Below are 11,672 nucleotides of genomic sequence, written 5' to 3'. Positions count from 1 at the left end.
AGGTGGCGATAGCTATAAAATGAAAGATACTTGATATACATATACTATTCGAGAAGCTACCTGTCCAGTTTGGTGACTCTAGCTATTATAACTTAGGAGATTAGCTCAAAAAACAGGATTTCGATATCGATTTTTATCGATTACCTGGAAACTGGGCAAGTTATCGATTATCGGAAACAAAATCGTACTGCGCAGGTACTAAGAGAACCTGAGATCCTTACATACGGACGGACAGACAGACGGACATGGCTAGATCGACTCAGCTATTGATGCTGATCAAGTAGAAAAGTCTTTCTTTTTTTAATATTTGATTTTTGTATTTCTGTACCATATTTTGAATATTTTTTGAGCCCCTACAACTGCCAGTTGACCTCGAAGACTGTGGCAATCGAGGTGTGACTTACGTTGGGCTGCTGCAGGCCGTAGCTGAGGCGCCACAGATCTGTGGCGTAGACCAAGCCCTCGCCGGCAGTCAGACGCAAGCTGAGATTGGGGCAGATGCCCTCGTCGCAAGGCTGCTTCGGACGCAGCCGCCACTCGAAGTGGCCGCTCAGCTGCTGCACAAAGATGAGGCCGCGCACATGGATCTCGGTCAGGGGCCGCTGCTGCTGATGGGCCATCAGCAGCCAGCTGGAGTAGTAGGGCTCCAGATGCAAGGGATAGTAGTAGGGTTTGCCAGCATAGAGACGTGAGGCTTTCACGGCGCTGGACTCACAGTTCCGGAACTGCAGATGCCAGGCGGCAGTTGCAGGAATCTTCTGCAGGGCAGCATCCAGATTAAACAACTGCCTCAGCATTAAATTGCTGGACACATCGCAGGGCTCGCTGGCGAGCAGCTCCGGCGCCCCGTCCAGCAGCTGCAGCAGCAGATCATCCAGCTCCAGCTGCTGCCGGCAATCGGTAACTATGACGGGCAGGCCACGTTCCAGATGCTGCGCCTCCAGCAGGGAATAGCTGACATTCGAGGCAATGGGTATGCGCTCTGCCGGTGGGATTGGGTATATAACTCTAGATAGTATAAGGAGCGCGCTCTGCTTACCCAGCTGCTCGCACAGCGCACAGTTCTCCCAGAGCGTCTCGTGCCTGCCCAGGATTTTTGGCTTCACTCGCTGCTCCGCTGCGCCGCGCTCGATCAGGCACTTGGCATTGTAGTAGGGCGTCCAGTTCCAATAGGGCAGCAGCTGTATGAGCAGCAGACGTCCCAAGGCGCTGGCAGTCCAGGCACACGTGTCACAGTAGCTCCACAGCAGATAAACCAGCAGTCCGGGCAGCAGGAGCCACTGCGTCCACCATCTCAGCTGCCCCAGGCGCACATGCCAGGCCAGCGGCTGGCATATGCTGCGCATTTCCGCCTCACTGAACCGCTGCTTCCGGCACTGCTCCACAAATTGCGTCAACTCCCGCTCAACGCTCGCCATGTGCACGTCCTAAAGGCCAGCCAGCGAATGAGCCCTGTTCCAGGTCTAACCAAAGTCCGAACTGCGTTACGCCTGCCTGACACATGCGCCCCATGAGCAATTTCCGTCGCGGCAAATCCAATTTTCTATTTCATTGGGCGCCCAGACGTGCAAGGCGCCGATAAGAACCACAAAGGATAATTCGAGAACAAAACCAAATTACATGCGAATTGCTTCAAATTGAATATAAAAATTAAGCGAGAAACGAGTTGACAATTTGTACGGAATAGCGTAAAATAGAAGAGCTTGAGTGAATCATGACAAATCGGACTTTAATTAAATGATCCACAGCCAGATTCAACGCGGACCCAGGGTTTTCTTTATGCATACTTGAGGAACCTGTGTTTTCTATCATCAGACCTGCGACTACCTTATGCGCTTTTCTCGCTGGGAGTCGCAAAATAAAACAGATTTTATGTAGAACTTAATAATATTGAGAGTGTGTAGTTAGGACAGAGAGATATGTGAGGGGCAAAACGGCGACACGATGGGGAATATTGATAGCCTGTCCGGCAAGCTATGCCCCTGCTCAAAGCTGGGAATGTTCAGTGAGTTCCCGAAGCTATCCTGAAAGCAGACAACACCGAGGATATGGAGCTGATCTTTAGTTTTAATATCCGACACGCAAATTGTTTACAGATTTGATCTGATTTATTCGGGTTATATAGAGGTTGGACTGAGGTATTTGACTTTGTTAATTTTTTTGGTAGTTTTTTATGTTTGTTTTTGTAAGATTAATTAATTTTCCTCAAGCCGCAGTTGCCTGACGGCGATGTGGAGGCTTGCAGCTCTTGAAGAACTCGCGAGTCTCGTTGCACTCCTGGGTATCGGTCCACACGGAGGCCGGGCAGTTCTTCATCATGTTCTTGAAGACGCAGCCCAGCAGGAAGGCTGGCTTGTGCGGGCACAGGGGCAGGCCGGGCGGTGGTGAGGGACGCGGACGATTGCCCATCTTATCCTGCCACTCGTCGACCTTGGCGGCACAGGTGGTAAACGCGTCGCTGGCCACAGTCTGCAAATCCTCGCTGTCCTTGAAGACAATGCTCAGATAGTCCTTCAGCTTGTCCGCATCCAGGCTGTTGTCCTCGTAGATGCCAGTTTCATTAAAGACACACGACACGAAACACTGACGGCAGAGAAAAAGATGTCGTATAGGGATTCAGTGTGGTATCAGTCTGCTTACGGGTGGCAGGAAATGATGATGGGGGTGCGGACGCCTGCCCTCGCCGCTCTGCTGCTCCGTGGACATGGGCGGCGGCGATGGTGGCGTTATATTATACTGCTGGCATTTCTCCTTCAGCTCGGCTGTGACAAACTCGGGCATGGGACAACATGTCATGGGATTCACAAACTTGGGCCGTTTGCTGCAGTCGACATCGGCACGGGCCACGCTCTGTTCCGTAATTAATATTAAATTACACTTATCTCCCAGCTCCATTTCCGCACACACTTCATACTCTACATACCAAACACAGCCCGACGACGACAAGCAATAATTGCTGATACTTCGATAACATTATTTTTCAGCCCGGTTCCAATGGGGGGCTACGACTGAGCTGGTTTCGAACTGATCTGACGTTTTATAGCTGCTGCTGTCGTTGGTTTTTCCATCGTAATTATGAATATTATATATCTATATTTTTTGGTGTGTGGCGTCCACAAATAAATGATCTTTTTTGCCAATCTTTAAATTAACTTTAACTATGCAATTATCTCGATTGCCTAATTAATTCAATTGACATTTTTTTTATTTATTTTTTTGCGGATAATCTGTTTACACTCATGTGGTAGGGTTTTTTTTTTTGACAAATGAGAACTCGATTCTAACATTTTAATAGTCGATCTCAGAGACTAGGAGCTAGAGACTCGAACATATATCAATACTATTTCAAATTATCGATAACTTTCAATAATCGTTTCCTTGAAATCGATAAATACCGATCGGTGCATGGTATCTCATAGTCCTAGACTAAGAGTTAGAGACTCGAACGTAGATCAAGACTTTTTCAAATTATCGATAACTTTCAATAATCGTTTCCTTGAATTCGATAAATATCGATATGTGCAGGGTATATCATAGTCCTAGACTAAGAGTTAGACACTCGAACGTAGATCAAGACTATTTCAAATTATCGATAACTTTCAATAATCGTTTTCTTAAAATCGATAAATATCGATCGGTCCAGGGTATCTCATAGTCCTAGACTAAGAGCTAGAGAATCGAACGCTGATCAAGACTATTTCAAATATACGATAACTTTTAACTAATAGTTTCCTTGGAATCGATAAATATCGATCGATGCAGGGTATCCCCTAGTCGTATAATTCGAGCGCTATTAAACGTTTTTGTCTGTTAAAGTACAATTATTAAAAACATTAAGAGCTAGAGACTCGAACGTAGATCAAGTTTATTTAAAATAATCGATAACTTGACCCGTTTTCCTGCAATCGATAAATATCGATAGGTGCAGGGTATCTCCAAGTCGCGTACTCCCCACTCGAGCGCTCTTAATTGTTTTTGTCTGGTAAAGCACCATTATCAAAAACAATTTAATTGTGCAAAATTAATACGATAATTCGATAGGTAAGCACAAACAGGGCTAGAGAGAGAGATTTATTATGAGGTATACAAGGATAAGGATTAATCATGATAAGCTCTGAATATCTATATCGTAAGCCCCATTCCAAAGTGTTGGAGCCTTAAAGCACTTTGAATTACACCACATAAATTAATAAAAAAAAAGAATAAAGCGATAATTGGCCTTGACTAATGGATAAACAAATTAAATTTGAATAATTTTTGCTAAATTACTGCACTAAAAAATTTCACAATTTTAATCACAGCTCTTCGCGATTGCACAAAACAAATTGCGGCGCGTGTTTGCTCTAGTTTAATTTATATAATAAAAAAAAGGAAAATCGACTAAATAACAGACTATAATGTGCCAATGTCAGTTGCTAATACAAATCTCTGCTTATTTGCATTTATTTCCAGGCTATTTGCCAACCACCTCGGCCACCGCAGACTTGACATCCGGATATTTGAACTGGTAGCCGGAGGCGATCGTTCGCTTGGGCTGTATTTTGGCGCCGCTCAAGAGGAGCGCGGCACGCTCCTTGCCGAAGATGGCATGAACAACAAACTCGGGCACTGGGAACAGACAGGGACGATTCAGCGCACTGGCGAATGCCTGCGGGAATAGAGGAGGATTAGAGTCTGGTTGTGCGCAGCATGTGGAACTGTTCCAACCTGCGAGAAGCCCTTGTTGCTGACTATCTCTGGAGCGACGCCGTTGAAGACGCCCGTCTCGCATTTCTCAATTAGATGCTGGATCAGGCTGCACAGGTCGTGCATGTGTATCCAGGGCATAATCTGCTGTCCGGCGCCCATTGGACCGCCCAGGCCAAGCTTGAATGGCAGCCATATGGATTTGATCATGCCGCCATCACGTCCCACAACTGCGCCAGTGCGCACTATGCTCTAAAGTGTCCGATAAAATCAGTTCTTGATATGTTACAGTATGGCAAACACCTACACACTTGCAGGCCTTGTCTCCGGTATCAGCGGAGCGTGCTGCCTCCTCCCAGGCCAGGCACAGGCGCGACATGTAGTCGTAGCTCTCGCCGTGATCTTCCTCGGTGTAGGTCTTGGTAGCCGAGGGTCGGTACAGGCTGACGCCACACAAATTCACAAAGGACTTGACCTGTGGCGCCGCTTCGATGGCATTACTCAGCGTCTTGGACGAGTTGACGCGCGAATTCCAAACGTTCTGCTGGAAGCCGGGCGTCCAGCGTCTTGTCGGATCCAGCACATTCTGACCGGTGGTATTCACCACGGAACTAACACTGCTGGGTATGCCCTGCTTCTCCAGCTCATGCCAGGTGATGCGTTTTGGTCCGGGCATCCGCGAAACGACGGTGATCTCATAGCCCTTCTTGGCCAGGTGCTTGGCCAGATGCCTGCCAATGAAACCGGTGCCGCCACCTGTTGGCCAAAGCCGCTGTTAAGTCTGGTTTAGAGCCAATGTCTGTTCGTATTTATTAAACGTACCTATTAAAGTATGCTTTGACATTTGCGCGAGATTCGGGTATTTTGGCAAAGCTTAAAAATGTTTTATAAGCGTTTTGTCTGCTTCTTTTTTTCGTAAATAGAAGCGCTGCCAACTTGTGGAAAAGCAACAAGTATTTACACAGTGGTAACACTATGTTTTGGAGCTGCCAGACTGATCCTTTCGACACTGCTACTCAATTTCAAATGTTGCGCGGTAAGGAGTTTACGCAGTGGTAACGCTTTATTTTGGCGTTGCCAGACTAGCTAACTTGGCTTTTCAACACTGACACGTAATTTCAAATGTTGCGCGGTAAAGAGTTTACACTGTTGAAAAAATTAACATTTAAATAATGTCAAGTTGCAGTAATAATAAACGAGGAAAACAAAATTTAAACCATAAAGTGGTCAACTTGTGTCGTAAAACTGTGAGTGAAATCCACTTGAATATCTGCATATCGGCTTGAAAGGTGGATCGACCATTGAGGCTTTTAGTGTCAACGCGAAGTGGCTTTTAAGGCGCGATAAGCCCGTAAAATAAGGGGCATGCATTAAACAGAAATTGCTGCGCGCGCTTATCTTATTGCGTTGCGCGTTTAAAGTTGGACAAGGCACAAGGGACATGCCACACACAGTCACACACACACACGGGCTGCAGTAAAAGTGCAAACTACGCTATAATACAGGCAACGCTTTCTTCTTCTTGCACACACATGCAACATGCACGCACAGTTAATGGCCACCGACAGAGCTCGCCTCGTTGGAGACCGGGCGGGCCGGAGCCAAAGCCAAGTTCAAGTGCAGCAGACATCATCCTTGCTGCTGTTGTGCGCGGCGTTTTGTTTTCGGACCAAGTCATTGGAAACTCATTTGCATACACATTGCCAGTATTAACTGACGCCTGGGGGGGAGATGGCAAAGAGGTCGCCAGGGGTTGACAGTTGTCTCGACGCGCAGCCAACTATGTGGGCGTATAGACATGGGCGTGCTCCGGTCATGTGCCGGCTTTTGTGCAGTCAAATTTTATGCCTTTGAAGCGTTAGAAGAATTTGCATTAATCGCAGCAATTATTGCGCTTCATTGAGTGAAAATGAAATAAAAAGTGCTAGCCAGCCATAATTATAGCGTCTGCGCCGTTTTATCTATTCCGGCAATCAGCCGGCGAGTACCACGTGCATATACAAAAACCGAATAATAACGAATAAATGAGCGGCAACTGGGGAAGCTGCAGCTCGAGTACATTTTTAAAATTAAGAAGTTTAAAGTCTTACCGAGCGTTTAAAGAGTTAACAGCGAAAGGAGGAGTGAATGTAAATAACCATAATTAGTTATAGTTATAGAGTTTTTATGTTTAAACAAAACAACAAATAATATAGAATTAACAATGATCCAATGCAACGGACTTTAAGGCCTTACCAACACTTTAAGAGTTGACAGCAATCGATAAGAATTGTGATTGATGGATCGGTAAGTATCGTTACGTATCACAATCGGTTGCTTTCGTTCAGTTTTAAAGCTTATTTGAACATTGACTTTGGATAAAGTGCTGAAAAATGCCAAAACGCATATGAAGTGTTAATAATTGACTTGCTTTTTTTGTCTGTATGAGTTTCTAAGTGAGCGACTTTAAAGCTTTACCAACACTTCAAACAGTTGACAGCAATCGATAAGAATTTTGATTGATGGGATCGGTAAGTATCGTTAAGTATCGTATTGGTTGCTTTCGTTCAGTTTAAACGTTTTTTTGAATATTGGCTTTGGTTAAAATGCAAAAATATGCCAAAAAGCATATGAAATGCAAATACATTGTTTGCTTTATTTATATATATGATTAGCTACTAAGTGAGCGACAGTTTGGAAGAAGACCCAACTAATTGTTAACAATTTGAGCGCAACATCATACTGGGCACACGCTCACCCTTAATGCGACAAGGGTTTTTCATAAAAGCGAAAAACTTTCTAGACAAAAGAAAATATGACTGCCGAATGCAAACACTGTCAAAGTTGCGAACAGCAACTGATAGCAGGATCTCTGTTTCTCTTCGCTTTTGAGTGGCAGCTAGAGAAAATTTAAAAAACTTTTTTAGACTTTGTGCATGTGTGTATGGGATGTTGTGTGCCGGACTGCTATTTGAGTTGCACTTCCGGTGGCGTTGCTATGCATGGCCAATACAAGTGGCAGCAGCAGCTCAGACTGCGGACTGTCTCGTAACTTATGCTCAAGTGTAAATATGTATGATGACAAACTTCTTTGTTTGCAGCCATCGGCAGAACTGACAGACAGACAGGCAGACAGACAGAACTGTCTGCAGCTCGATGCTCTCGCCTCGCATCACTCGTCGCCCCACAAAGTTGCAAAGTCAATGGCAAAAATATGCATATGCAGATGGACATATTCACGCCGTGTGTAGATCTGTCGTATCTGGCTTTTGGGCATCTACAGCCAGAAATTTATAAATGCAATTCCTACTCTATTGTTGACTTGATTTGTGCAACTTGCCGTTGACATGTGGGCGACGCCAGCTTCAACAGTTGCAGCCGCAAATATCTGCCAGAGCAGCAGCTACGCAAATAAAAGAATATGTGAGTTGTTTGCACACAACAGTGCGTGCAAGCAGTAGGTGTGCCGCAATAAAAAAAAAATAGCATACTTCAAGTTTGAGCATGCTTCAAATAAATTAGATTTTGCATAAATAAAAGATGCTTCAAACACAAGCATTCATACAAATAAATTGTGAAACAAATATTAAAGTGTCTAAATGAATTTTTTTATCTCTTCGCTCTTCGAGAATCTACCCAACTTTGATGGATTTAACACTTTTACCTTTCCCGTTTTTATTTATTTTGAGTTAAGATCTCAACAGAACATTTCCCTGACGTCCGTTTAGTCATGTTGATTTACTTATAGCATGCACTGTGCTTTGCATTCACATATATGTATTTAAACTTTAATGTGAGTAGACTTATTATATGCTTGAAAAATGAATATATTTTCTATGTGCATAATTATCCTACTGAAACTGAAATATTCCTAATCTGTTTATATTCTTCGGGAATCCTTCCACCAACTTGGACGTGCTTTACTATTATACCATTGAGCTAAGAACTCTGCGAGGGTCTTTTTCTTCTTGTTCGTTTACTTTTAGCACGCACTGTGCTTTGCATGTGCACACACAAAATTTGGACAGTTTTATGTGCGGCTGCTGTTGGTCTGCTTCTTGCGGTTACCGCTGTGAGGATTAGCCGCAAATGCAGTTGCAGTTGGAGCTCTCCAACTGTTGACAGGGGCAACGACTGACCACCCCCCTCCCCCCTCTGATCATTTCAGTTGAATTTTTGGACATTTCATGATTCATGTTGTCCGTGCATCTTGGTGTCATAATTACGTTGGGGGCCCAACAAGTTTTGCATGTCTGCGGCTTTTAATAAAGACGAACGCAGGCCAAATGCATGGCAAGTGAGAGTTGACTTTTGGTTTGGTTTTATTGAAAAAGCAGCGAAATAAAAAATTGTACGAAAAGCCGTTCATGTGTGGCAAATGTGTTCAAATTGGCGGAAAACTAATTTGCGGCCAACAATAAAGCACAAGCTCGGCCAGGCTAGGGTCAACTCAAAGATAATTGAATTTTCTTTTGAACACATATGCCACTTGGCACCTTCGTGTGGCACGGGCTGCCGCCCTGGTCAGCCTGGTTGCCACACGCGATGACGTCTGCAATTGTAGTTTGTGCTCTTTTTATTTTTTTTTGCGCGCGCTTTAAAGCAAAGTTCAAAAGCATCATAAACAATCTGCGAGGCGCAGACAATTTGTCTGCCATCAGCCAGAAAACTGGGTCAGACTCGATGGCGACGCGTTCGCCAAGATGCCGTCCACGTTTTGTCTGCGTCGTAGTTGCAAAGTCATTCAGCCCCCAACTTAAGTCAAATACTCGCACATACAGCTACAGATACACTCGAAGAAATTAACATTTAGTTTTGGAAAGGTTTAACTATGTTATTAGAGGCTAAGGTCCTGTATTCAGATACGTTTAAAAGCCTTCAAAATGGGTTGTTGGGGAGCTAGAACCCTAATCTTCGTGTTGAGCTTAAGATTGAACAAGGCATTCCAATGAATTATCCACAAACCCGTCTTAGTACTTACTTTCGACCCAATAGAAAGCTTCTGTTACAAACTCGGGTTCTAGTTCCATGTTCCTATTAGGGATTTCGATCCCTAAACTTCGTGTTAAGTTAAGCGACGCCTTTAGATTGAACGAGGCCTTCCAACAAATTAACCATAACCTCGTCTTGGTGCTCCTTTTTAAAATCTCGGGCTCTAGCTGCTTTATGCTGGCAAGGAGTTCGGTCCCTCAACTTCGACTTAAGTTTACTTTGATTGATTTCTAAGTGAACGAGACCTTTCAACGAATTATCCATAGCCGCATCTTTTATCATCACTTTCTATTAAAATCTCAGTTTGCAGCTCCAGCTTGTATTAATCAGTTTGATTTCGCTAAGTGTTGTCATTGATGACTGTGAAACTGTTCGCCAGCAGCTGCGCCAATTGCTGACGCAGCTGAGGTAAGGCAAAACAGCGATAAAGTGCCGGCATTTGGAAGCCCAGCAGGAAGAGGTAGTCGCCAAGTCGCCGAGTCGCATGTGGGTCAAAAGTCAAGCAATTTGTCACACACCAATTTCAAGAACTTTGCGCCAAACATAATAAAGCTGAATGTGCAGTCAATATGCTGCTCCGCTCCGCTCCTCCACCACAGTCGCATCCTGTGCACTAATGATCTCTGCTGCTAAGTTTAGAAGTCGAGCAAATTATGCTATATATATGGAGAGGGAGAGAGAGAATATGCTGGGCTCATCATTTGCGCAACTTCAAAGAACTTCATTTAGTTGCAAAGGGAGGCAATTCCAAATGGTTGCAGTCGACAGCTTTAAAGGATCTGCCGGCTGACAGCTCGATATTGAGATCAGTCAAAGATCAAAGACTCGAGCAACTGATTAAATTTCGGTTAACCATTTGAGGAACGCACAAATTGCAAATTAGAATACACTTTTCAGTAAGTGAAATGGAGCATATTTGTTGTGTAAAATGTTCACAAAAGGGGAATAGCTTCGGTCTTCACAGTCCGATTCGAATGAATCTTGTTTGAATACCAAAGCGCAAGGCGCAACCTTTGAAAATGATTTCCAATGGAGAATGTTATCCAAGCTCGTACTACTTATGGCATAGAAGAAGGTATATCTTATCCAAACTCGTACTACCTTTGGCATAGGAGAACGTATATCCAATTGCTCACAAGTATCCAATTCTCTTATCTTCTATCTTGAAATGTTTTCACTCAGTTAACATTATTTAGCGATTATTTTCTCATTACTATTCATGAGTCATGAGGCATTCACAATTGAGCAGCGCGAGCTGTTCGAATGCATCCATTCATTTTTCTGCTGCTGGCCAATTCACCTACTTTCCAACAAACTTGTAAACTTGTTATCCATCAATATCGTTAACCATATGAACAGCAGAGCTACGTTGCAGAAACATCAGCATCAACATCCAACAACAATGAAGCAAACGCCAATTGAAGCATCATAAAAAAGTAGGCATAGTTTAAGGCAAAACAACGAAGCGCGAATACCCTAACAGCAATACTTTAGCTGGGCCTTAAATCGGATAATCTATATTTATATACAATACATGTCGGATAATCTATATGTATGTATATATAGCGGAAAATCTATAAATCGGATAGTCTCTGTGTATATATATCGGATAACCTATATGTATACATATATATATCGGATAATCTATATGTATATATTTATATATGACAGATAACCTACATATATGTATACATATATATATCTGGTAATCTATAGGTATATATATTGGATAATCTATATGTATAACTATATACATCGGATAATCTATATGTATATATATATATCGTACAATCTGTATGTATATATATATGGGATAATTTATATGTATAGCTATATATATCGGATATATATGGATATATATGACTGACTGACTGACTGCCTGCGCAGCTTAGATTTCGCTGCGTCGGACTGCAAAGCGTGAGGTTGCTGGCTCAAATTCGGCAATAATTGCTTCTACTCGAAATATAAACAGTTTACGCACACCTCTGTATTTCACAAGCTTGTCGCATTAGCTA

The 11,672-nt window shown here is 43.5% G+C and overlaps 3 protein-coding genes across 4 annotated transcripts; all 3 read right to left on the bottom strand.

The window, feature by feature from the left end:
- Nucleotides 1-298: 298 nt before the first annotated feature.
- On the bottom strand, nucleotides 299-1,765 carry LOC115762459. The gene is made up of 2 exons (XM_030704667.1): nucleotides 1,040-1,765; nucleotides 299-982 (listed from the first exon to the last, which is right to left on the bottom strand). Exons 1-2 carry the CDS (start codon nucleotides 1,416-1,418, stop codon nucleotides 354-356), a joined length of 1,008 nt encoding a protein of 335 aa, XP_030560527.1. The 5' UTR covers nucleotides 1,419-1,765; the 3' UTR covers nucleotides 299-353.
- Nucleotides 1,766-2,066: 301 nt separating this feature from the next.
- LOC115762462 (general odorant-binding protein 66) lies at nucleotides 2,067-3,012 on the bottom strand. The gene is made up of 3 exons (XM_030704670.1): nucleotides 2,924-3,012; nucleotides 2,641-2,850; nucleotides 2,067-2,583 (listed from the first exon to the last, which is right to left on the bottom strand). The coding sequence occupies exons 1-3, from the start codon at nucleotides 2,972-2,974 to the stop codon at nucleotides 2,206-2,208; spliced, it is 639 nt and encodes a 212-aa protein (XP_030560530.1). The 5' UTR covers nucleotides 2,975-3,012; the 3' UTR covers nucleotides 2,067-2,205.
- Nucleotides 3,013-4,311: 1,299 nt separating this feature from the next.
- LOC115762460 (epimerase family protein SDR39U1) lies at nucleotides 4,312-5,760 on the bottom strand. 2 transcript variants are annotated; one of them, XM_030704668.1, is made up of 4 exons: nucleotides 5,509-5,619; nucleotides 4,994-5,442; nucleotides 4,708-4,938; nucleotides 4,312-4,648 (listed from the first exon to the last, which is right to left on the bottom strand). In XM_030704668.1, the coding sequence occupies exons 1-4, from the start codon at nucleotides 5,528-5,530 to the stop codon at nucleotides 4,454-4,456; spliced, it is 897 nt and encodes a 298-aa protein (XP_030560528.1). In that variant the 5' UTR covers nucleotides 5,531-5,619; the 3' UTR covers nucleotides 4,312-4,453. The 2 variants fall into 2 exon arrangements, with proteins under 2 accessions (XP_030560528.1, XP_030560529.1); XM_030704669.1 differs by lacking the exon at nucleotides 4,312-4,648 and having other exon boundaries at nucleotides 4,874-4,938; nucleotides 4,998-5,442; nucleotides 5,509-5,760.
- Between the last annotated feature and the right edge of the window lie 5,912 nt (nucleotides 5,761-11,672).

Source organism: Drosophila novamexicana, unplaced genomic scaffold (genome assembly GCF_003285875.2).
Source record: "Drosophila novamexicana strain 15010-1031.04,08,12 unplaced genomic scaffold, DnovRS2.1 tig00000564-arrow-pilon, whole genome shotgun sequence".
NCBI classification, from domain to species: Eukaryota; Metazoa; Arthropoda; class Insecta; order Diptera; family Drosophilidae; genus Drosophila; species Drosophila novamexicana.
This window is presented reverse-complemented; position numbering and strand designations above follow the sequence as displayed.